The sequence below is a fragment of the Excalfactoria chinensis genome, chromosome 19, assembly GCF_039878825.1.
Source record: "Excalfactoria chinensis isolate bCotChi1 chromosome 19, bCotChi1.hap2, whole genome shotgun sequence".
Lineage (NCBI taxonomy): Eukaryota > Metazoa > Chordata > Aves > Galliformes > Phasianidae > Excalfactoria > Excalfactoria chinensis.
In genome coordinates this window covers 3843106-3868895 of record NC_092843.1, presented here as the reverse complement: position 1 = coordinate 3868895, position 25790 = coordinate 3843106, and the positions used below count along the sequence as shown (strand labels likewise).

Sequence of the window (25790 nt, the reverse complement as noted above, 5' to 3'; positions counted from 1 at the left end):
AGTACAGTATGGAACGCATACCACAGCAGCAAGGTGGAATATGTTGGATAGGTAGGTACTACATCAACTGAACTTTGTTTAGAGCTATTTAATCACAGTACCAGAACTGCCACAATTAGATGCAGCTTCACCTTGCAGCATGGAAGAACTTCCTTCACACGGAATTTTCATTATGCTCTATAGGAATAGTATTCTAGAGGGCAAATTAAATCTAAGCCTTTTTGATAGGGGCCTGAAGCATTCTGGGGTAGGATTATGTGTAAGTTAATGTGTATACAGTACTTTAGACAGTAATGTAGTATATAGACTTCCTTTCTAGGCTGCACACCAGTCTTAGAGGACTGTAGAGGCCAGATTTCAGGCTATAAGTAATGTTAGTACTCACAGAAGAGCCCAAGATCTACCAGCTTCTTACTGCAGGCTTGCAGGGTTATCCCAAGAGCAGCATCACCCACAGCAGAACCACAGAAGTAGGAGCTGCCCACTGAATTTTGGGACAATGCCCTGGTTTCGTTACTCCAGTTCACTGCTACTCTGTGAACCTGCTGCTATGCCTGCTTTTTCTGCAACTGGTCTTGTGCTAGAACCTCAAGAAAGAGTCTGCTCTTGTGTGGTGGCCGAATGTCACATCTAAAGGAATGACAATATTAGAGACCAACACCACTTTCCATTGCCACGTGCAAAACAAGCACATACATGTTTACTGCAGACTTCAAAACATTCTTACTTGAACTTCTAGGGGAAAAAGAAAGAACACGCTACCAATGTTCATCATGGTTACACTTGTGTTAGGTTTACAGACCTTCTCATTAACTAAAAACCCAGAATAGAAAAGTTTATCGTTATTAGAAAGACACTTGCTCAGATGTAACCTGATACAAGTGTGAATAGTGTACTCAAGCCCACTACCAGCATTTGAAATCAGTTTCAACTTCTTACCCTCTAGATCACTTTTTACAAATCATTCTCCTCCCCATTTCAAGATGGTATGACATACCAACATGCCACATCGAAATACAGATCAAGATCTGACATTGTTAATGCGTTATAAACCAGGGCTGAGATAGCTACAATAAAACACAGGACTTGTGGTTTCAGAAGAGAATGCCATCCTTCCATTCAGTCCAACGAAACATATGCAAAGTGTAATATCCACACGTATGGAAAGCACACACATTGGACTTTCAGTTCCTGCTTGTTCCCAACAGCTCAGTGCAATTGTAAACTCAACCCACCTACCCAACCCTTCCTCCCAAAGCTCCCATTCTTGCTCCCCGCCATCCCTGTCCCCCCAGATCCACAAAAATGAACAGCAGTTTCCCTAAACTCCATCATTCTGTCAGAGTGGAGTTAAAACATACCTGAAGAACCGAGGAAAGAAGGAACTGATTAACACACTTAACGTTTTTTGCATGTTACTGAAAGAACTGTAAACAGTAAAGCCTCAACTCAATGCTGCTCAACCATTATACACTCATGTGCACACAACATCCAGCAAGACGCAATGAAGCCGCAGAAGTTTGATACAAGGGTGTTCTCTGAGGACCCGAGTGCGTTCACCCTTCTACTGCTAGCATACAATTGCTATGAAAGAGATCACAACATTTGGAGAAACAAAATTACAGTACTGACTTTAAAAACAGTTTCTAAGGCTCAGACTGAGTCCATAAAGGCCTCTGATTGGGTTCATTCAAGCTCTTATGTTCGGACTGCATGAATGCAGCATAAGAATGATTGCAGCAAGACATCCACAGGTAATTTCTACATTTATTTTTCTTTTTATACCAAAAAAGTTATGTGCAACAAATAGAATTCGTACATATTTACATTGTTTGACCTGTTAGCAAAATCTTATCCTAAGCCTGCAATAGAGAATCTCTCAATCTATATATTGATAAAAGGAACATCTGCCCAATGTCTCCATTTAAAGGGATGTTTAGTTTGGAGTTTAAAGCACTGGTGATAAATAGGTGATGGAACACACTATACAGAACACACACCTAATATTTAGGCCATGCTTAATACGGTTTAATGGTAACAGAATACTTCACCTTTTCTGGACCAGTTTTGTCTAGATCTCTCCTTAACTTTAACCAGTATGAATTAGGAGACCCAGGCGCTGCCCGAAGCACCTCACCAATCTCTGAACAATCGACAGACTGTACAGCAGAAGGCAAACGTGTACTACAGGACATTGAAATCTCCTGCTAAGAGACACTTGCTGTCATGTTAACTATTGGAAGCGGTAGGGAATGTTTTGTTGGCATTCCTTAGCATTGCAAACACTTTACAGTAAGAAAGAACACTCGTTTCCTAAACAAGACTTGGTCTTAAGAGTTTCAAGTACCTTACAGTAAGAGGATTTCAGGAATGTTTACTTCCTAAACAGCTTTTGGGATGAAGTTGCTCTTCCTTGCATCAGCCCTTCCCTGCAGGGCTTCTGAGAGCCAGGCAGGGCTGAGGGCATCAATTCAGAACCACTGTATCTTTTCCCCCTCCATTCTCACGGGGTTGAAGCCTTATATAAGCAGCATCTGTATAACTGTCTCCCCTTGTCCCTCTGCCAGACCAAGTATTACTAACTAGCACTCAGGTGTACTACTGTATCCCCTAAACTTCCCTTGTTTTATAAACGGCAAATTCATGTCAATCACATCTTTGCTACGACACTTGTTCTGGCTGAGGGTGGCAGGCAGGAGAACAGTGGCATGAAGCACTCCTCTGATTTCTATCATTACTAACGGCAATCTGAGCCATTTTACTGGAAGAAATACGCTGTTTCTATCCTTGGTAGCAACGAGGAAAAAAGTCAAAAGATCCGGATGCAAAAAGGTCCAAATTTCTCCTGCTAGTATTAACTGCCCTTTATTCAGGCCAACTGCATTTCTGAAGCATGAGAGAGAAAGTAGAAGAGTTAGGGCCATTTCTAGCAAATTGCTTCCAGTAAAAAGGAAGTGCAAGAGAAGCACACAAGACGAGAGAGTTCACAATTAGGATCAGATTTGCAAGACTGTGCACAAAGTACAGCGGCAAATTCTTCCAGAGACCAAACAGGTTTCCCATTTGACCCCTATGTGCACACAGACACGAACTGCAGACAGGACTGCTGAAAATCTGGCCCTAAACAATTTTACTAAACTGAATTAACAGACTATGCCCACACAGACAAGCACAAGACACAGTGAGTTAGTCAACACTTAAACTTCCCACTGATGGGGCTTTTTTCCTATTTGCTTTTTTCCCCTTGGGTGTACATTACACCCCAAAATTGGACCAAGTAATCATTGATTACACTTGTCTCCGTTGCTGCTTGCTCGGAGCTATTAGCATTGCGACTAACCGTGTCAGGCAGCACACGTTCACCTCTTCCTTCAATGAAAAGATGTGTTAGTGTGGATCACAGGAATGCACCGAAATAAATCCATACAACATATGAACCAGTGGTACTGGTGACACCGCCTCGAGGCTTCTAAGAGAACAGAGGAAAGGCTCGAGGGACCAGTTCAGCATCGTTCACTCCTCTCATGTCACAGTTCAAGGCATTTGAGAGACAGAACTAAACATCAAGACAAGCTTTAACTATACTCTGGTCAATACAAAATGCATTTAATGAATTGTCTAAAACCGTTAGACAAGAGGGACAAGTAATTTAGTGTTACATGCAACAGATGTTACTCATACCACAGAACTCTATACATAAAAGCAGTTTCCACCTACATCCTTGATACAAACCAGAAAATTACTTCAGTAGCAAATACTATTTTGTGAATTCAACCTAAAAACTCTATTTTCTCTACTGAATACTGTATGTTTCACAGTCAAGTTCATCCTCAGCAACTTAGTGTTTGTAATCCACTTAGCCATACAACGTAAGTGTCTTTCTGACATTCATGTTTCAGAAACAATCCTAAGATTAGTTAAACTCATTCTTTTAAATAAACAGGTACGCAGTTGGAATTCTTTGTATTCAGAAGCTGACAAGGGCAAAAAGCAGCACAGCACCAATTACAGAACATAGCTGAATATTCTGGTGTCACGGAGTTCCAAACACAAGCGTTTCACTTTTCCCAATGGTGTCACTGACTTCCTATCACGTGGGTTTAGTATTGCTACCACTTCTCAGTCTAAAAACTAAAAGAGGTTTCTTAATACTTTTCCGTGTCCCAGCAAACCTGCTGGGGCTTTTGTTTGTTTGTTCACTTTTAAAGCAAGGACACTTCTGTCTGCCAACTTCAACACTAAGTATTTGGTTTAAGATTTTAAGACAGAAGGCACTTTTAACATTCGGCTTTAGAATACTGCGAGCAGAAACAGCATTACAATTTTTTGTTCCTTTGTTTAAATCTGCAGTTTAATTATTATTTTTTTTTAATTAGTTATTAGAAAGAGCAATGATAGCGCCGCATCGGATTTCCATTTCAGGAGCACATTTACTTATCCCACCAAACAACTGCCCTTCCAAAGGATCTTGTGTGTGTCAGGCCTAAAGTTCACATCCCAATATAGCACAAACCAAAGATCCTGACAAAGATCAATTCAGTAGCTGCTCATTCGAAGCACTGCTTGGTTATCCCGCTCAGTCAGTGGCTTCCACTGCAGATTGCAACCCTATACTGCAGCATTCATAGAACATCACAGGTTAGTAACACTGTCTGACCGCAATTCAAAATGAAACAGCACTGCGTGGAACAAGAGCACTCTTTGATACACCAAGAGCCCACACTGTATCTCATATCCTGGTGGTAACTTTCTATCGACCACATTGAGCTATTTTCATTCTGTACAGAAATGAATGAAATTGTGGCTTAATGAACACACTTCAGGTTTCAGCTTTAATTCCATTTTCGATAGGGAACGAGGGAAATGGAACCAAACCCAACCGTCATTTTTGTGACAGCACCAGCAGTGAGTGCCCCAACACGGTGCTCCACAGAGGTCACTTCTTCCATCACATCAGTTGACTGTTAGCTGACCGCTCCGAAAGCTCCTATGCTAACAAAACTGATTGTACAGTGAGTTCTCCAGGGATGAAACCAAGATTTCTAGTTTTATTTACAGCGTTAAGTCCTAGTCAAATCTAAGTCCATCAGCTAGGAAAAAAAAAAGAATGTAATACACAGACTGTAAACATGGCAACATTAAATATCATAATGCTATTCTAGAATATTTAATGTCATGATCACATCTCGTTATACCTGAATTTATATACAGGATATTTTATAGCAAGTGTTACCCACTTTCCAAGTGGAGGGGGAGGAGAGAGTCTAGGTTTTGCTGTGGCTAGAACTCCTTCAAAGTAAAGTTAAAGCTTGTCTTTGATTGCTTTACAGCTTTCTTTCACAACCACGTTTAAATTGAAGATTAGCACACCAAAAAAACAATCATCATCATCATCTAGGGCCCCTTCCAATTTCTAATTAAAAATTCAGTTATGAACCTCGGGGAAAGCGTCTGATATGGAGAATAAAAAATTACTGCAAAATAAACTGAATGGAAGTTGGGTCTTCAGGCTGTCAGTCACAAGTTCGAACGGGCGCTACTCCTGTTTGGGTTGGAGCTGCCGTTTCCAGGCCTCGTTCAAATAAACTAGTCGTTTGTAGTTGATGATAAAGAGAATGAAGTTCAGCAAATATGTGATGACGCAGACAATGCAAAATTCCTTCAGCACGAAGTACAGAATGTACGCCAAGTACAAAGACCCTACTACAGACACTATGGAGGATGTCATGAGGATTAGAGCTGCTACTGCACTTGCTGTCATACCTGCAACAAGAGAGAAAGAGTTACTACTGCTGCTCTCCTTCCACCTCACACAAAGCACAAAGCACTGCAGTTCCAACTCAAGGCTGCTCAGCAAGTCTGTATTACGGAAAAGTCGGTTTCATGTACCACGAGCTCGAGGTGGCTGACAAATCACTACTGGGAGAGAGCTGCTAGATTCTGTACAACAACCCTTTGGTAAGAAGCATGTCGTATTTAGCATCTTCCATATTGCTGAGTTATGGGAAAGTTACAGGTTGGTCAAAGTACAGCTGCCCACATAACCAGCTGCAGCACAGAGCAGTTCCAAAGCCGTGCACACACTGTCACATCGCATGCTGCCCATATTACTCCTGCAAAACTTCTAAATTCCATTTCTCTTTCCTCTCTTTTCTACCCTGCGATCCAATGCTAACCGCATTTAAGTGAAAATACCATGCAACATCATTAATAACAGGAGAAAATAAGATTGCTCTTGTTAGCATGTGGGCTTTTAAGCCCTCTGCACAGATGTACCGTAAGACTGCTAAAAAGAAATGCCTTGCATTTTATCTGGTCTCTTGCAGACAGTGCAATGTATAACATGCTCTTCTCATCACCACAGACCTGTTATATAAACCGAATTAATACTTACCAAGTAGCATTTGTAGTATATAAAACACGAGCCCAAAAACACTGTTGGACTGATTTATTGCACTGTCCTTCCCAAAGATGGAACCCAACAGACCAAATCCTCGACCCCATCTGTAAAAACAACGAAACATTAATGTGTAGATGGGCACCTATTGCTTTGCATCAGTATTTTCAACTCATCACTGTCAAGGAAAAAGAAATCAAGTAGTTACATATAGCCCAGCATGACACGGCATCCCATATGAAGATCAGGGTACCTCCAAGCAGCATGCAGCTTGCAATAAGCCGCGCTCCAGGTATAACTTTATCCCACATACTGCTGATGGAAGTTATTTGATACACCAAGAGCTACGAAGCTCACAAAGCTGCAGCTTCATCAAACTCCAGCTCTGCTTCCTTGGGTTGTAATTCAAAGCTCATTTACCAAATAAATACTTTCTTCCTCCAGCTGTTTGCTCTACTACAAGAGTTGGATGGATGCTGCCTTAACCTCCAGCTCCATGAACTAAAACTAAAATAGTGTGCTTCATCTGTGCCAACAGAAGGGCAGTTTCTGCATCCAGACAAAGCAAAGTTTGCTCTCCACACACTACAACACTGCTGATGCAGATCACTGTAGATCTGACACCAGTGAAAGGCTGCCAGCACAGCTTCCTACATGAGAAAGGTGCTGCAAGAAACACAACAGCTCCATGATACTGCATCACCTCACAGCCATTTGTGTAATGTTTTCAAAGCAAAATCAAATGTATCATTTTAATTTCAGCTTAGTAACTGTCCTGTGCATTTCTTTCCAAGACTCTGAACAGCATTATGCTCTGATTCCTAGCAGTGTTCTTACTGCACACATGGAAAAAAGGAAAACCAACAGACTTTTGGTCTCGACTCCTGTCAATGACTGAAGTGAAACCTCTGCACCAATTCAAAGCTGCAACCCAGCATAGAAAAGACTGAAGGTTCTGATCCTAGAGTTATTCTGGAAGTCAATAAATTGTTCCTAATGGAAAGATAATGAGTTCGAGCCCTGCACAACAGTGTCCCCACATGATGCATTCAGAGCCACAAGAAGGTCACAGTGTGGTAAAAGCTTTAACCACAAGCACAAGTTCATTAAGGACCTCATTGGCCCTGTGGCAGCTTTAAGGACATCGTTTATTGCATTTCAGTCTGCGGAGTTCAGCTCCAATCTCATCCCACACAACTTCAGGTGGCCGGGAAGCAGTTTAAGACACAAAACACCTTTTTAGCTTGATGAGGTTTAAATTGTGAGGAAGCTTTGCCAAAGTTTTCTACTGAAGAGGTTCAATCGTTCCCTTGTTCCCACACAGCTCCTAAAAGCTGCCAAAACGCACTATGAACCAAGTGCAAGCAGTTGGAGCAGAGATTGTGATACAATCTTCCTCCTCACACCTAAATCCCAGCCACCGCCCCTGATCTGTGTGTGATAACCCAAAGCCCAAAACCACACAGCAAACAACCAGGAGACAGACCGCAGCGTTCACAGGGGGAGAAAAAGAAATTAAACATCCATCAAAACTGAACCAAGGACAAAGGTTACAAATTGCTCGGGGTTCCCTGGGGAGCTCATCTTTCTTACAAAGCGTTTAACTTATAAATAGTCCGTTCTTATAAGCCTGGTGTTTTTATTGGAGCGAGCTGCAGCGCATTGATTGCACGGCAGGCTGAAAGCACAGATGAACGTTGGTGACTTCCTGGTGGCACGGCAGCACCCGTGGGCTCTGCTGGGGAAACGAGGCTGAAGCTTCCCTGTGTGATTCATGGCGATGATGAGCACACACGGCAAGCCTGCTTTTACCACACCCAAGTTTCACTGCTGTTACAAAGGAAAACAAACTGCACGCTGATCTGAACCCACCTCAAGGAAGTCCTCAGGAAGACCTTGAGGACGTCTTACTGTTTGTTTCAGTTAACTCTGATGGCAGCTCCATCCATACCGCCTGCCTCGTGTTTCATTCGCAGTTCTAACTCTGAAAGCTCTTAAGAAGATCCTCAATTTTTCAGAACATGGATCAAAAAAAATCCAAGACAAAGCCACGTTTGTGTGCTTTCCCAGCATCCAAAACTGAACAGGGCACTGATTTTTATTCACAATACATATTCCTTCTACCAGAAGTCTTGAAAGTCATTATCCCCCTCTAAGCAGAGCCTCTTTTGGTTTCTGACACTGATAGAGCTCATTGTCTTGAAAGTTTAAAGCAACATTTCTATGCACTTGATGCTTCTTTTCTTCCTCAGTTAGAACTAAGGTCATCTTGATCCACTAGTGTCGTACCTCCATTAAACCAGGTGCTGCTTGATCATTGCCTCTATTCACTACTATGAACATCCTCTGCATTCCAGATCAGGAAATACAATTCCACACTGAAGATTTCACTGCAGTTTAGCAGACAACAGCGCTGGCAGAAAGGCAGTCTGCGTGCAGCACGCTGCCGCCTAAGCCACCATGAAGGACAAACAACCAACCTCCAGCTTTGCAAGATGAAGAGCGCATCTCTCTGACCACTGTGACATCCTCCAGCAATCAGATCCCAGATCACCTCAGTTTCACTTGGCAATCCTTAGCTCTCCTGGCAGGAGAGGAACCAAGTGCTGCATGTTCATGTTAGCATGACAATAACCAGCCTAGGTCAGGTGAAGCCCAGGTGGCATCAACATCCCTGTCACTGGAGCAGCAGGGCACACACACTCGTGCAGCTGATATTCTCCCTGATATCTTGATAATGCCAACACACCTTGGGGGGCCCAGATTATCAAATGGCACAAGTGAAAACCTGAGAACGTGGAGATTGGTGCAGCAACAGCAGCAGCTCTTCCCAGCACTGTTCTCTCCCAGTGTTTAGGTCAGATGTAACAAGGGCAAACAAGAACGAACAAACCAATGCTATTCTCAGAGAACTTTAAGTAAGGAACTCAACTTCTGCTTTTTGAGCATCGAAATCCAGTCGTTCCACAATGACTGCCCAGAAATCAATTCAGATAATTCACTTACAAAAAGAAGCAATCCTATACACAAGTGAGACGTTCACTTCCTTAAATGCCACCTGACCTCTGAGATAAGTGACAGCACAGAGTGAAAGCTCCAAGAGAAGGGAGCAGAGCTGCCCTGTGCTCACACCTCACCTTCAGCCAAAAGCTGATGTAAAGGTCAAAGGATATGGAGCATTTTAATGCCAAGCAATGGTAAGAATCTCTGGTGCAGCTTCTTTACAGCCGCACTAGAGGATTTCGGATTAAGCCCAGTTTGTTGCTACAAGGTCATTTAGGCCACTCCAATAGTTGTAATAAATTAAGTAAAAGCCTCCAATTAAAACCCACAAATAAGGAGATTAAAAATCCCTATTTGTAAGCTTGCCAAGAGTACTCCACAATCTTGATTCTTCATTTCACGTTTAAATCTATCGGCCATATTCACCATCATCAGATCAGACTTTGTTCTGTATATCCTTCAGCTCCGTATCACAAAGATGATGCAGAAAACCTCAGCATCCAGATGAACCCAGCCCGGAGCAGGGAGCACTTAACGACCACTTGACACCACTCTCAATGTGAAGTCACCCCCTTTTACACTAAAGCATGAGATGAAATTCACTTCACCAGCAGTTTCTGCATTAAGCCCTGCAGCCCCTCCCAGCTCGTATCCTCCAGCCTCACCCAGTGGAATCCAGCACACACCAGTCCTGGCAGAGCCCTGTTTGCACACACAACCCTTCAGCACTTCAATCCAACTTGATCTTTTCCCAATGCAGAATCAAATACGCCTGATAAAAAACAACAATGAGGCTCAGATGGAAGAAATTACTGACTAACAAAGATGCACAGAACCACACAAAGCCACCAGGAGTGACCAGACGAGCACAACACGACCTGCACCATCTCTGACCACCGTCACTAACAACTGCAGCTGTCAACTCCAAACACACTGAACCAGAAAGATGCCGGGACAGGAGGAACCTGCATTAAAAGATGCAGCAGTACAGTTAGACTTGTGTGTCACAGCACTGAAGGGCTACGTCACAAGCCAACAAACCAACACGTCAGCATGAAGCTCTGAGCAGGAAACCCCTAAAGCGTCATCTATCCAACTATGAGCAGATGAACTGCAGCCTTGAAACCGTGCTTTGGCTCTGAGATTCCTGCACTAAGTTGGCTAAAGGTGGAGACAAACACTGTAGCCAAACCCCTGCACAGCTGGTTGAAAGCTACACACACAGCTGAAGGTACAGTGCCATCTTATTGCTCATTCATGCCAGTTGTCCTGAGGCCGTATTAAAGCTGTTACAGTGTATTCTGGGCTACAAAGCTTCCTTCAATAAACGCCAGCCATTCATTTGCTGGGCCCTGCAGGTGCCTTAAATCAAAGAGAAATAGTGGCTACAGGACCCAAACTTCCCACATCACACCAAAGAGCAAAGCAAGGAGCACAGCATCTTCATTGCTACTTCAGTGTTGTGTTTCCTTTCAAGCCCTACCACCATCCATACAACCCGACTTGTCAGTCAGTTTGATTTCCTCTGTGAAGCCATTAGACCAGGAAAAAGGAAAAGGAGCTGCTACCAACCAGCTTCATTAGAAGGAAACCATTCTCGCCACTTCATTTTCCTCAGACACAAGAGAGCAATTCACTTACAACATCCACAGCAACTGCCAAAGGAAAGCATTTCTATTTCCCTGTGTCTTATCACCACTTCGATAACGGCAGTGACCACTAAATGGTCCGCAGCTGTTTTTCTTTCCAAACCACCTCATCAATTTCCCCCATGATAAAAGGCTGAGACACACCTGACCACGAGCATTCGGAATAATAAGGGACACTGGGAAGCTCTCTCCTCTATAATCTTCTGCATGAGTCAGTCTCCGATAGAAGATTTCTCATGCTCCTCCCTCTGCATGCTGGTAATCTTCACAACATCTTCCCTCATTCTTGTGCCAATATCAGGTTTGGCTCCGAAACAAGAGTTGGGAATCAGAACAGAAAAGAAATCCTCCCCAAAGACCAGCACTGAGTTCCAAAACAACTGAGCTCAAAGAAAAATACGCTGGTTTATTCCAATTACTCTGTACGATCCACATGGACACCAACACCATCACGGTGCTTCTTCAGGTTCCATCCCCTGCTGGAGCCATCACTGGAAATGTGACGGTTCTGACCCTCCAGGTCCCATTACCTCCATTAGCAAACCTGCCTTAAGTCACACAACTGAAGGAAGTGACTGATGGAAGGGATGCTGCGGCAACACAGAGAGCAAGATTAATTCCTTCCACTGTTATTCTCCCTCCAAAGGTGAACAGCCTGCCCTCCCGCCTTCATTTTAAAGGACTATTCCCTCCTAGCCTGTGGCCGTACCCAGCTGAAAGCACATTCCTCTCCAAATATGGTTTGGCTGCACAGAACTCGCAGGCTCCTTCCCCACAAACTCTTCTTACCACCTGCTTCCATCACCACGAGAGCTGTCCTGACATTTGCAGTACTTCAGTCGCTAAGCAGGGCTCTCCTAGCAACTGCTGGGGAGATTTCGAGTCAGATCTCGGTGGCTCTCATCCCCAAACACTCATCTTGTTATTTAAAACTCCTGCACTGAAGTACTGACAGCTCTTACCAGGGCGCACACACACAGCATGGCATTACTAAACCAATGCTATAATTACCCACCATTATTCTCTAATTATATCTTCAGATATTTCTAATTATAACCATTTTGCTTTCGCAAAGCGCTCGGTAAACACACATTAAAACTGCTGTTTGAAATTCCCCATCTCAAGGGCACTCCGTACAGTCACAGCAATCCCTGAAGGACCAAGATCAGAACAGGCCACAACAGGGGCCACTCAGGCACCAAACCCCCCCATTATTCTCTTTTCACCCCTATGGTGGTGGTGAATTACTGTGAATTACTGATAACACCCGCTTGGTTCAACCTCAGCAGCCCGCGCATGAAGCTCATTTACAAGTTTAAGTTACCAGGCAAGTGTATTAAAGTCCTCTCTCTGTTTAGATTGAAACTGCTGCTGTTTGGACCCTTCTGAAGCAGCACCACGAACAACCACCTTCACTAATTAAACATCATCTGGCCACAGAATGAAAGGTAAAGGTACGGCCCTCACTCAGCCACAGCAGCAGATCCGCATCTCTGTATCTTAACACACAGCAGCACCTCAGAGCTGATTTTAGCAGTAGGATTTCCACCTGTGTGTCATCCATACAGACCAACCAGCATCCACCCCAGCAGCTCAGTCACGTCTCCCCACCCGTCACTTTGCTATGGCAATACCTTTGTATGGAGCGGGATGACTGAGGAGGAGGAAGAAACCTCATAAACCCACACAGCACTCAAGGGTTCATTGGACTGAAGGCACAACAACAAATGAAAGGGAAGAGTTCAGTGCATCCATTTGAAGAACCCAAACTCTCCCATTCTCAGCTGCCCACCCATGTATGTGCCTGTATGTCTTTGTACGCACACAGAGCGGCCCGCAGAGCTCTGCACAGTCACCTCACTTCTCCAGCTGAAATCAGCTGAGGCTGTAGGGCAGCTGGACCCCCTGCAGCACAGCGTTACCAGCACAGCCTGTACCGACACAGCGGGCTGAGCCCCCGCCCTGCTATCGGCCTTCAGAAAGCAGCCGCCACGTTGCTCACTAAAGGGAAGGCAGCAGGATAAGCCAAGATGCGAGCGGGGCTTTTGCTGCTGTGTCAAACGGCTCCTAACGCGGCCCTTCCCGTGCATCACAGACACAGCACTACGCGCTCCGGGCAGCAGCGCGATGAACAAGCACTTCGTGTTCCCGTTAACCCCTGGAGCTGCTGCACCGCCGGCTGGGCCCGGCCCGCCTCACACCCGCAGCACCGCGGCAGCCACCGGCGCTGCCCCACCGCCTCGATGCGGCCTCGGAGCTGCCGGGACAAACAGCTCCGCGGAACGGGCAGCGCAGCACGAGGCCTTCCTCATCATCATCATCATCATCATCCTCCCCATCATCATCCTCCCCATCATCCTCCTCCTCCTCCTCCTGGGCCCTCCCAGCCCATCCCGCCCTCAGTTGATCCCCCCGCAGCCCCGGCCCAGCCCCCCCCTCCTCCCCGCTCCCCTCCCGGTGCCGGCGGTCGCTCAGCTCCTCACCTGGAGGTGATGGCGGCGGAGCAGCGGACCCTCTCGCTGAGGTCGCACAAGGCCTGGTAGTGCAGATCGCGGCCCTTCTCCCGCTCCAGGTGACAGGCGTACAGCGACAGCAGGATGCCGGCCGCGCACACGGCGGAACGGGCCACCCGCTCCCAGCGCGGCACCGACACTCGCAGCAGGACGGGCGCCGCCATCTTACCCCCTCCCTCCGCCTCGGCCCGCGACGCGCGCCCGGCGCCCACCGGCAGCGCACGCGCGCCTTCACCTCATTGGCTGTCCGGAGGCCACGCCCCCTCCCGGCCGCGCCGGACGTGGCGCTCCGCGACGACGTCACGTAAGGTCGGGCGGGGGCGTGGAGGGGGCGCCACCGCGGGGCCGGGCCGGAGGGGGGAGAGAGAGAGAGAGAGAGAGAGAGAGAGAGAGAGAGAGCGCCCCCTGCTGGACAGAGGGAGAACTGCGGGTATCGCCGCGTGGTGCCGGCGGGATCCATCCCATCAGCTGCGTGACTGCAGAGAGAGAACGGTAACGGTGGTTTGGAGCCCAACGTCCCACCCCGGTACAGGCGGTAGATGCTGCTGTCTGGGCTTTGTTCAGTAACTCGTTGCGTTTAATCTCACGCAGTTCGGCCGTTTCGGCTCCTTCTCGTTCCCATTTTCATTTCATACCATTATTACAAGTTGTTTTATGGCCCCGCCCCCTCGGTGCGGCGGAAGTGACGCGGTGCGCAAACGGCGGAAGTGACGCAACGCGGGGAGTGCGTGGTGACCTTCAGCGGCGCGGTTCGGTTCGTGTCCCGGTTTCAGTCCCGGTTTCGGTCCCGCTGCCCGCCATGCCCAGGGGGGGACGCAGCCGCTCGTCCCGCGTGGCGCCGCCCGCCAGGTGAGCGCTGCTGCTGCTGCCGCCATCCTATAACAGCCCCAGCACTCGGGTTCCCCGCCCGCGGGCCGCGTAGGCCTCGCAGCCATGTCGGGTGGGTGACGCGGGGTGGGCGCTTTGCTGGGCGTGGGGGGGTTTGATCCGCGGGGCTGTGAGGTAAGGTCGTATGGGGGTATAGAAAGCCGTATGGGGGTATATAGGGCCGGGTTGGGGTGTATATAAGGCCGGGTGGGGGTATAGAACGACATATGGGGGGTATATAAGGCCGGGTGGGGGTATATAAGGCCGGGTGGGGGGGTATATAGGGCCGTATGGGGGGTATATAAGGCCGGGTGGGGGTATATAAGGCCATTAGGCAGGATCTATTGGAAAACAAGAAAGAAAAAAGGTCTGTGAACGGCCCCTGCGCTGCGTGGATCACTGCGTGGATCACTACATGGATCACTACATGGATCGCCGCATCCTGGCCTTGCATGTGTGGGGTCTATGAGCTGCAGGCCGCAGCCGTTCGGAGCCGGGCTGTGACGGTCTGTGTGTGCCCTCACAGCCGGGCGCCGCAGATGAGAGCAGCGCCGCCAGCACCGGCCCCAGCGCCCGCCTCTGCCGTGGCCGCTCCTGCTCCCAAACAGCCCGGGCTGATGGCGCAGATGGCCACCACCGCAGCTGGAGTCGCTGTGGGTTCTGCTGTGGGACACACCATCGGACACGCGCTGACTGGAGGCTTTGGGGGAGGAAGTGCTGCTGAGGCTGCGAGGCCTGATATCACCTACCAGGTAAGGGAAGGTACAGCTGGGGGGGGGTAACCTGGGAGAGCAGATGCGTAAAGGTCCAGGTAGCTGCTGTGGGCTTAAAAGCTGCACGAAGCTCTGGCTGGGAATTCTAGAGCAACTTTATCAACTCAGCCTCCAACTTCAGGTCGTTCAGAGGGTCACAATGCAGTGTGTACGGCTGTGTTGTTTTCATCCCCTTGTGATTCACAGGGAACTTCCACCTTCCAGGTCTGGCAATAAGATCTATTGCAAGATTTTTGTCCTGCAGTCACTTCTTGTGCTGTTGACACATCAATACGGTGCTGTTGCTTTGCTTGGGTACAATCCAGACTGACTTCAGTGTGTTTAACCTGCGCAACTGCTCAGCACGCCTCATGTCAGCACTGGAACCTTTGTACTTCGGCCCATGGGTTTCCATTTATAAAGGAACATTCAGTAACAAAAACACGGGGAAGAAGTGCACAGAAAGCAGCACGGGGTGGTACAGTTCATGGACTGGGGCAGCTGCCGGGGTGCTTACAGAGCTGTCTGCTGTTTCAGGAACCCCAGACTGCTCAGCCTGCCTACCAGCAGCAGCAGCAGTTTGCTCCTTGCCAGTACGAAATGAAGCAGTTCCTGGAGTGCGCACAGAACCAGACTGACCTCAAACTGTGCGAGGGCTTCAGTGAGGTGCTGAAGCAGTGCAGGTTTGCTAATGGTAAGCAGACAGCAGGGCCAGCAGAGTGCTGTGATGGGGGAGGACAAGAAACTCCGGGGGGTGGGGGGGGGGGATGTCTGAGCCTGTCTGTGCCTTATGGCTGGGATGATGGAATGGTTTGAGCTGGAAGGGACCCCAAAGGGCCAGCTGGTCCCACTGCCTGCAATGCACAGCGACACCCACAGCTCCATCAGTGCTCGCAGCCCTCCAGCCTGACCCTGGGGGTGTGCAGGGATGGGGCATCTGAGTCTAAAACCTTCTAAAAGTTCACGATTAACTGTTGTAACTTCTTGCCTTCCAGGTTTAGCTTAAGCCTCCAGAACGAGGCTGCTGAAGACCACCTTACAGGAACTGACCTATGAATGAAAAAGCTTTGCTAATAGCCTAAAGCTGTCTGATATCTTGTTACTTTCGTGTAGTCACACTGTTGTCTTTGTGGCCTCATTTCTGCAGTAGCCTCTACAGCTGTGATACAACTGCAAACTAATTGAGCACAAAATGGAAGTAATGATCAATAAAGTGGAATGAGTTGATCGGGGCTATTTCTTAATGACTGTGTTGAATGGGAGCGAGGTGGTGGACAAATAAAGGTGCCCGTGGAGGCATCTTGCCCTGGGGGTGGTTTGGGCGGCTGGTTGAGTTGAGTTCTGAAGGTGAGCGGGCAGGAACTGATTTTAGCAGGCTGAGCACGTTGGCCAGGCCTGCTGGCAGGAGGGAGGGCTGGAGCTGCAAGGTGCCAGGAGCGGCCTTTGGCTCAGGGTTTGCTGACTGACATTTCCTGCAGCATTTGAACCCCGGGGGCAACTCGTGCTTATTGCAGCGTGTGGGGAGGAGGGAGGTGTCGGCTGACTTTGCAATGCTGGGCGTGCAGCAGCTCAGCCTGCATCCCATCCTAGTTCTGACTATGGCCTCTCTGTATGGGTTCACGTTCAAGAGGTTGAGGAAATGCCATCGAAAGCTCTGTGTAGCAATACACACTTCCGAGATAAAATGGCTGAAGCACCATCTGACGGGGGACTCGCAGCCCGCAGTAACACCATTCCTTTACAAAGACCCCAAGAAATACCTCCTTGTTTCCTGAGCTGCTGTTCTGGGTCCCACCCGCTCCTTGGAGCCTCACCTCCCTGTGCAGCATTTCCTGGAAGAGAACGGATAAAATGAGCGCTCGGGGCAGGAATAACAGGACAGAAATAACGGGGCAGGAAACCCCCCCCCCCCCCCCCCCCCATCCTCGGGGCCGTGGAAGCCGCTCGGCGCTGCGCGTTATTTTCAGCGCGGCGCTGATCCGCTCCTCCCCCTCCCGGCGCTCCTCCTCCCGTCCCGCTCCGCTTCCGGCCCCGAGCGGCCGGATGGCGCACGGCTGAGACGGCGGCGCTGCGGGATCCGCGGGGAGGTGAGGCCGGGCGGGGGGACGGGACGGCGGTGCGGGGCGGTGCGGGGCGGCGCCACTAACGCGCACTGAGACCCCCCTCCATCCCACGTTCCCCATCGAAGCGTTTTCTCTGCGCCGCTCATGTAGGATTTGAGCCCCGAATCGGGTCAGCGCTTCTCCCAGGTCTCCCATCAGCTGCGTTGTATAGCACAGCGTGCTGATGGCACGCAGTAGGCGATGTTCTTACTAACCCAACGCAAACAAGCTGTGTCGGATCGCCCCCAGCCTCCAGCCAGCCCTGCAACCCAATGCGGGCTGCAGCCAACAACGAGGTTTGGGGCTCTGGGGCCGCCAGCCAGCATTGCCTGCAAGCAGCGGCTTAAAAGGGAAGGAAACAAAGCGCTCCTCCGGGGAGGTTCGGGCTCTGGCTGGGCGCTGCTGGCACCCGCGCTGTGTTGCCCTGCCCGACCCCGCGGCTCGGCCCCAGCTGACCCCACTGTGCTGGCAGCAGCTCCGGCTCTCCCCTCCTCTCCCTTTTCACACCATTTTCTCCTCCTTTTTCTCAGCCAAAAGCCATTCGGGACGGGCTTCCCATAATAAGCAGGGGGAAAAAATAGTGTTAGAACCAGAGAGAAGAACAGGGGTGGGAGGAAGAGGAGGATCTCAAAGCTCAGCGGGGTCCCTGGGCGGTGCATGGGTTGATGTTTTGGGACCATCAGAGCTGTTCTCTCCCCAGCCCTGTCCCACCTGGCAGCACCCAGCCATGACAAAGGAGGAGGAGCTCCCCGACTGGAACACATCCAAGGAGTTCTATGAGAAATATGAGCCCAAGGAGGTTCTGGGCAGGTAAAACTCGGTTCTGGGAAACTGTTTTGCTTGATCAGAACAGGAATCTGATCTGATCGGAGCCCACAGCGCCCACCCACGGGGTTAAAAATAGCACCAAGAAGCACTTTCCAGCTGCTCCAAGTTTGTCCCCCTGAGCCAGGAAAGCAGCACGGCCCCAACGTGTGTCTGTGCTGGGTGGGGGGAGCCCATCGACCACAGAATGGTTTGGGGTGGAAAAGGATCTTAAAGATCATCCCGTTCCAACCCTCTGCCCGCCCACGATGCCCCAACTCAGAACCCATCCCAGGAGCTCGCACCACATCCCTGTTAGTTCATAGAGTAACCTGTGCTGGAAGGGACACATAAGGATCATGGGGTCCATCTCCCAGTTGTAGGAAAGCGATTCCATCCTGATCCTCCATAGAATGGGTTTGTTCCCGTGTTGTTCCTGGCAGGGGGGTGAGCAGCGTCGTCCGGCGGTGCATCCACAAAGTCACCAGGCAGGAATATGCCGTGAAGATCATCGACATCACAGCAGGGAACATCTCCCCACAGGAGGTGCAGGAGCTGCGTGAGGCCACAACCAAAGAGATTGACATCCTGCGGAAGGTCTCGGGACACCCCAACGTCAGTGAGTCGGGGCAGGAGGTTTTCTGCCACATTTCCTCTTCTTCCTGTGCCCAGGAAAGGCTTTGGGGTGATGGACATCAGAGCTCCATGGGATCCATGGTCTGGCATGAGGTGGAGCAGCTGCTCAGGGTATCCCCTGCTCTGCCTCTGCCCAGGCTGCCTGGCCGTCTCCCTCCTGAGCTCCTGATCAAAATGTTGGTTAATTCAGTTAGCAATTAGATCGGCAACTTTTAGGCTGTTAGTGGGAAGGAGCTCTCTGTGATGGGGTGTGTGCTGAGGAACACGCTGCACAGAGCTCACAGCTCCATTTCATTGCAGTCCAGCTGAAGGACAGCTATGAGTCCAGCACCTTCTTCTTCCTGGTGTTTGACCTGTAAGTACCAGCTCCCATTTGCCTCCATTCCTCTACATTTCCACCCTGCTTTTTTCTATGGCCCCAATGGGCAAAACAGGGCCATTTAGCTTGAGGTAGGAAGGAGTCTGCTCGCTTAGCCTCAGCTCTGCTCCCTCCATCAGCAGCAGCTCAGGTTTCCCCATAACCTTTGGTGGGAGCTTGGGGTTATTTATATGCCCAGCAGGACCAGGGTTGGCACAACGCCGTAACTTGTGGCACCACGATGAACCCACCGGTCCCTTCCAAACCCTGCCTGCTCTGTGCACAGCTTTTCTTCCTCCTGCCTGATATTTTGCAAGATATCAAGGCATTTTTAACCCTTTCCTGTTAATGGGTCAGCTTGTCAGTTTGTGCACTGAGCACCAAAGGGGCAGTAACTCCTAGGCAGTCCCTGGCTTGAGGCTGATTTTCCCTCCTGCATGCAGGATGAAGAGGGGGGAGCTCTTTGACTACCTCACCGAGAAGGTCACTTTAAGTGAGAAGGAAACCAGGTAAGGCTGAAATTGTGCTGCAAAACCAAAGCCTGAGTTCCAAGCACAGTTGTGCAGCCAGCACAGTGAGCATGGACAAAACGCCACCCAGGCTGTGCCCCTGTGCTTGGATGTCAAGGCTTTTGCACAGGGGCTGAGCTGTTTGGCCCCTATCCCTGTCCTTGTCCCCATCCCCAGGAGTGCAGTGCCAGTGGGCACAGGGAGTAATGCTGTCCCCCCTCCTCCCTAGGAAGATCATGCATGCACTGCTGGAGGTGATTGAGTACCTGCACTCCATTGACATCGTGCACCGCGACCTGAAGCCAGAGAACATCCTCCTGGACGATGACATGAACATTAAGCTGACAGACTTTGGCTTCTCCTGCCAGCTGCGTGAGAACGAGAAGCTCAAAGGTGGGTGTGCGGCACTGACACGATGCCCATGGTGAGCTGGTGCAGCCGCCTCCAGCCTCACTCCTTCCCATGATGAAAACACTGCAGTGTTCTTCCCACTTTCTTGTCCTCCAGTTGACCCTCATTGCTCCATTTATCAAGTTTTTCCCCCCCTCCTGCCCTGCAAAAAGCAACATAATCAATAGGCATCTCCTTCCAGCAGCATCCCCTCACTGACATTATAACTCATTATAACTCACCAACTAAGTCAGCAGCCAGATTGATTCACACGAGGTGCAGCCACTCCATGGCATTACCATCACTGCAAGGATCTGAACACATCTTGTTGCCTCTCTGGGACCAACTGCTTCAGCGTGGCACGGTGCTCCCTGTGTCCCTAAGGGGATGCTCTGCCCCTGTTTTGCAGAAATCTGCGGCACTCCTGGCTACCTGGCCCCCGAAATCCTGCAGTGCTCCATGGATGATGAGCACGAGGGCTATGGGAAAGAAGTGGACATGTGAGTGAGGTGCCCTCAGTCTTTGGGGTGCTTGCAAAACGAGCGTGGTTTGAGGCACTGCAGGAATCGCTCCTTGTTGGGACCAGCTTTAGGGTTTGTGAGGAACTGAATAATGCACAAATAACATTCCGTGGGGCTGCAGGGGGTTGTCCTGCTCAGCTGCTGGAGCTGGTGTGTCCCGCTGGGTCCCTGCAGGTGGAGCACAGGGGTGATCATGTACACACTGCTGGCTGGCTCGCCTCCCTTCTGGCACCGCAAGCAGATGCTGATGCTGCGGATGATCATGAATGGGGACTACCAGTTTGGCTCCCCAGAGTGGGATGATCGCTCCGACACTGTCAAGGACCTGGTGGGTGCTGAGGAATGGGGAGATAAGTGGGGAGCAGGTGGCCGGGATGCCATGGGATCAATCCGGTGCTGTCCTGCAGATCTCCCGGTTCCTGGTGGTGGATCCACAGCGGCGGTACACAGCGAGGGAGGCGCTGGCACACCCCTTCTTCCAGCAGTATGATGTGGAGGAGGTCCGACACTTCAGCCCCTTCCGGAAATTCAAGGTGAGGCTGGTGCTGGGAACGGGGACGTGTTGGCACCCTGAACTCAGCAGGAGAACATGGGGTGGGTGTTCTGGCTGGGTAGGGAGAAATGGTGGTCAGTGGGGTTGATGGAGGTGGGCTGTGGCAGGATGCAGCACCAGGGTGGGGATGACTCTCCAAGCACTACTTTGGTATTTCTGTGTGGTTCATGGCATTATCTATAAGATATGCAGAGCACTCAGGAACACAGTTACTGGCCTACTAGTAAATAGCATTACTTTTATGCATATACAACCCCAAAGGAGAGCACAGTGTGTGTGTGGGGGGGGGGGAGGAGGGGTGTCAGTCTCCTCTCCCAAGCAACAAGCAATAGAACAAGAGAAAACAGCCTCAAGTTGCACCAGGGAAGGTTTAGGTTGGATATTAGGAAAGACTTCTTCAAAGAGAAGACTGGGAGCAGACTGCCCAGGGAAGTGGTCAAGCCCCCATCCCTGGAGGTGGTTAAGCAATGCACAGTTGTGGTGTGATGAGCCAAGGTCCCAGCTTTCCCCTTCCCCTGCAGGTGATCTGTCTGACCGTGCTGGCATCCGTCCGCATTTACTACCAGTACCGCATGCTGAAGGCGGTGACGCGGGAGCTGGTGGTGCGGGACCCCTATGCACTGAAACCCATCCGCAAGCTGATCGATGCCTGCGCCTTCCGCACCTACCGGCACTGGGTGAAGAAGGGTGAGGCACAGAACAGGGCTGCGCTCTTTGAGAACACCTGCAAGGCTGTTCTGCTCACCCTGGCGGCTGAGGAAGAGCTGTTTTGATGGCAGCATCGCTGCTGCTTGAGTTGGGTTTGCTCAGAGTTAAGGCAAGTAAAATATTTCCAAACCAACCAGTGAGTTTTTGGTGCTTTTTCTTATAAGCTGCTGGCCTCAAGCTGGGTGCAGACAGCTGTCATGCATGCTGGGTATAGCCCAGTTTGGGTTTTCTCCAAAGCTGCTTTGGAGAAGTTGCCCTCAGTAGAGCAGCAGATCCTGCTGGACATAAGGGATGAGCAGTGCCTGGCAGGATGTCCTCAACCCGCTGTGCCAGGGCTCCTGTGCCATCACATTTGGAGTTGGACTCACACAAACAGGCCTCCGATTGCCACAGACACACCAGAAGGAGACATATAATGTCTGCAGCACCCACAGCCTGTTGTTTGCAGTCGCTTTGTTTGCACCCAGATGTGCAGAAATGAGTTTTAGGCTAAGAAGAATTTAGTGTTTTTTTTTAAACAAACTTCACTGGTTTAATGAGAATGGTTTCTGGGGGTTACTGTCCATCTCCACAGGAGAAACTGCCCTCAGGTTGTGGCAGGAGCCCTCCTCAGAGCTCAGGTTTGGTTCTGCTGCTCTTAGTGGTGCGACTCGGGATGTCGGCAGCGCAGCGGAAGCTGAGGTTGTCGGAGGCTGAGTCTGGTGTGTTCCCCATCCTGGGAAAGATACCCCATGGGGAATCCTGCAGTCAGTGCTCAGACTGGTGAATGTGACCCTGTGTAACATGCTCCCACTTACCTGAGTTTTAGAAAGGCATTTAAGTACTTGATGGAAAACAAATTATTTGAGAAGCAATTAGGAATTAATTTATAGCAGTATCCATAGAGCTTTTTCCTAAATGCTTATCAACAAATCTAGATAGGAACAACCACAGTAACCCCTTCCAATGCAGCTGAAGGAGAAACCACAAGCAGTGCTGGCACTGACCTGGTAGTGATGCAGGCCCGGTGGTTCGCAGACCCATCCACAGTGTCAATCCATGAGGCCCCTCTCAGCACACGCATCACCTCAGCACGTGGCCGGGGAGGGCCTGGCGGTGTGTACTGCGAAGCTGTCCACTCCCAGGTGTTCCCCAGCAGGTCATAGAGCCCTGGGACAGAAGGTTCCCACAGAATCGTTACTGTTGAAGAAGATTTCTAAGATCGTGAAGTCCAACTCCACTCCACCCCATCATGGCCTGCTGGTGACATCCCTTAGTGCCACATCTGCGCATATTAGGATTAATGGAGTTGCAAAAACACTTCTGTGCATGGGATGAGGGGGGCTTTAACGTCCCATAAAGATCACAGCAGAACAAGAAGCTCCTCACTGTACTGCAAACCAGCCCCTAGGTACAGCTGGACCTTCAACAACTGTCTCATCTTACATGGTCCTCATCATTTTCCACCTGCAGAAGGGAATGGCATTTGCTGCCCCTCCAACACACCTGATAACAGGCATGGGATGGCACAGTGAAGTGCTCCAGCTGTTCATCAGCTCCAGTAACAACATTTTTACTGTGCTCACTCACACTATCAAGATGCCAATGAGATCCCATTTCACATTAGAAACTCCGTTAGAACTATGGGGTTTATAATTAGTGTGGAAAGGTGAGCAGGTAAGAACCCAAAAAGAGCTGGGCAGTGATGCCTCTCCATACCGTAACTGTTCTGAGGTGAGAATGCCGCCACCGGGGACACACCATGATAGCCATCCTCAGCTGTGTCCCCCCTTGGGAAGTCACCCTGGGAGAGGAAAGATGACATTAAGCAAAGACCCATTGCAGAGAAGAAAAGTCCTGTTTCTTAAGCCTAACTATGCTTAAACAGTGGAAATAACTATCTGCTGCAAATTAACTTGGGACATTGCATTTGTGTCCAAGAGAGATCAACCATCTCAAGTTATTCTAGGAGAAAAACAATCAGCTTTGCTAAAAAAACTTAATGTGTGAATTTTTGGGAGAAGTGAAATCCCAGCTCCCCAGGGGCATCAGGCTCCTTCTGCTCCCTTGGGAGCACTGTGGGCAGCCCCCAGGAGCTCTCCAGTACCTCACAGCCAATTCCTATTGCAGCAGCAGGTCCTGCAGCACCTAAGCTGACCACTGCCCAATGGGAGCAGGACAGCTGGTGGGAGCTCACCTGCCACAGGTTGGTGCGGTTTGGCTGGAACTTGTTTCCCCAGGGATACAGCCTTTCTGTCAAGGGAGAAGAGAGCAGTTATCCCAGGATCCTCTCATTTGTTGTGGCTGCTGTTTCCTGCACACTTGGGATGCTTCTATACACCCATCAAATGGCATTTAGTGCTTCACTGAGGGAGGCGCAATGAGCCACCACTTATCACATTTATTTCCAGGCTGAGAGGTTGCTCAGCCCTCAGACCAACCCCTGGAAACATCTGTATGGAGGCTGAGGCATCTCAAAGGGAGAGACAGGAACTGGACTCAATGATCTTTATGGTTCCTTCCAACTCAGGATATTCTGTAATAGAAAGCCACTAGATGTGGGCAGGGAGGGGGTGCCTACGTACGCTCCAGCCCTCCCCGGGCAGCGAACTCCCACTCCTCCTCAGCTGGGAGCCTCTTCCCCTTCCAACTGCAGAATGCCTTTGCATCGTTCCAGCTCACGTGCAGCACTGGGTGGTCCAGTCTGTCTGCAATGCCAGAGCCTGGACCTGCAGGCTGCAAATTGCAGTGATCTTCATCAGTTTAACTAATAGTTAAAAAATACAAAGAAAACAAAAAAGGAAAAGGATAGAACAGAGCAAGGTGGGGAGCCCGCACAGAGGAGCCAGAGGTGCTATTTTCCCCTTGGTTTTAGGAAAGAACTCACCACCGTGCCTGATTCACACCCACCTGTCGCCAAAAAGCCTTCTCAACTGGCAGCCACCAAGGAGCAGACTGGGAAAAGAAACAATATCACATTAAAACTGTGCTGTCCCCTCCTGCCCCCAGATACCTTTCAGTTGTCCTACAACAGTGCGTGGGAAGAGGAGGATGTGTTAGTTTGGGAACTGTTTGATCCAGCTTACTGTGAATCACAGAATGATTAAGGTTGGAAAAGACCTCAAGGATCCCCAAAGGCTAAACCCACCCCACTGACAACATCCCTCAGTGCCACATCCCCACAGTTCTGGGACACCTCCAGGGACTCCACATTCCCTGGGCAGTCATTACTTCTCCCATCACCAAGACGTCCCCGTGCTGTCACCCATGTCCCTCCAGGCTTCAGATTTACCTCCAGTTTTTGGGTGACTTTTTTTTTCAGCTCTTCTGATACGAAATCCTCAAAGACAAAACTCCAGCCAAACGCTTCTGCTTCAGTTTTGTATTTCTTTTCTCTAACAAACTCCCTGGCACAAACACAACACGCTCAGGAACCCATGGCAGAGCTCTCCAAGAGCTGCACCAGCAGCCCCGTGACAGCAGCTCACCTGAAGTCCCTATTGGTAACAGGGAACTTGTCAATAGCGAAGGGCTTCACTGTCACCTCCCGGATGGGCCCCTCCTCATCTCTGCTCTGAGTGGAGCTGGAGCCCATCTGGAACTTCCCCCCGGGCAGCTGCACCATGTGCTCATCGTTTCCAAACGCTGAAAGGGAAGCAGTCAGTACAAACATTAACGGGTAAATCTAAACGCACAACATTGCAATGGCAAAAAAGCCACTTCACACGCTGGATACACACTGCAACAAGTGATTGCAATTAGCATTTATATAGGCTCGCTTGTCTTTGTTTTAATAACGTATTGTAATGGTTTCCCAGCCCTGCGATGCGAGCTGAACCCAGCGGTGCTCTCAGCTCACCCAGCAGAGCGCGGCCGCAGCCCAGCACGCAGCAGCAAAGCAGCACCGCTCTGTGCATCTCCGTGGGAACAAAGCCGAGCAGCACCAGCAGCTCCCAAAGCAAATCGCATCAGCGGCGGAACCAGACGGCTCTGACCCAGAAGAGCTTCAGGCCGGGGAAGTGTTTCCGGGGGAAGGGATGCGCTTCCCC

General features: G+C 49.8%; 4 protein-coding genes across 6 annotated transcripts; 2 read left to right on the top strand and 2 right to left on the bottom strand.

The window, feature by feature from the left end:
- Positions 1–8: 8 nt before the first annotated feature.
- VKORC1L1 (vitamin K epoxide reductase complex subunit 1 like 1) lies at positions 9–13800 on the bottom strand. Its single transcript, XM_072353703.1, has 3 exons — positions 13533–13800; positions 6395–6504; positions 9–5763 (listed from the first exon to the last, which is right to left on the bottom strand). Exons 1-3 carry the CDS (start codon positions 13724–13726, stop codon positions 5537–5539), a joined length of 531 nt encoding a protein of 176 aa, XP_072209804.1. The 5' UTR covers positions 13727–13800; the 3' UTR covers positions 9–5536.
- Positions 13801–14251: 451 nt separating this feature from the next.
- On the top strand, positions 14252–16413 carry CHCHD2 (coiled-coil-helix-coiled-coil-helix domain containing 2). Its single transcript, XM_072353705.1, has 4 exons — positions 14252–14411; positions 14956–15181; positions 15719–15875; positions 16177–16413. Exons 1-4 carry the CDS (start codon positions 14362–14364, stop codon positions 16185–16187), a joined length of 444 nt encoding a protein of 147 aa, XP_072209806.1. The 5' UTR covers positions 14252–14361; the 3' UTR covers positions 16188–16413.
- A 429-nt stretch (positions 16414–16842) lies between these two features.
- On the bottom strand, positions 16843–25754 carry SUMF2 (sulfatase modifying factor 2). Of its 3 annotated transcripts, none has more exons than XM_072353702.1 (9): positions 25601–25754; positions 25230–25386; positions 25034–25148; positions 24652–24696; positions 24327–24477; positions 23939–23994; positions 23461–23545; positions 22749–22911; positions 16843–17013 (listed from the first exon to the last, which is right to left on the bottom strand). In XM_072353702.1, exons 1-9 carry the CDS (start codon positions 25656–25658, stop codon positions 16992–16994), a joined length of 852 nt encoding a protein of 283 aa, XP_072209803.1. In that variant the 5' UTR covers positions 25659–25754; the 3' UTR covers positions 16843–16991. The 3 variants fall into 3 exon arrangements, with proteins under 3 accessions (XP_072209803.1, XP_072209802.1, XP_072209801.1); XM_072353701.1 differs by lacking the exon at positions 16843–17013 and adding an exon at positions 20974–21108 and having other exon boundaries at positions 25601–25739; XM_072353700.1 differs by lacking the exon at positions 16843–17013 and adding an exon at positions 21924–22477 and having other exon boundaries at positions 25601–25739.
- PHKG1 (phosphorylase kinase catalytic subunit gamma 1) lies at positions 17196–21827 on the top strand. The gene is made up of 10 exons (XM_072353699.1): positions 17196–17268; positions 17984–18093; positions 18531–18706; positions 19024–19078; positions 19525–19590; positions 19820–19983; positions 20390–20480; positions 20676–20829; positions 20909–21034; positions 21576–21827. Exons 2-10 carry the CDS (start codon positions 18011–18013, stop codon positions 21825–21827), a joined length of 1167 nt encoding a protein of 388 aa, XP_072209800.1. The 5' UTR covers positions 17196–17268; positions 17984–18010.
- Positions 25755–25790: the final 36 nt, after the last annotated feature.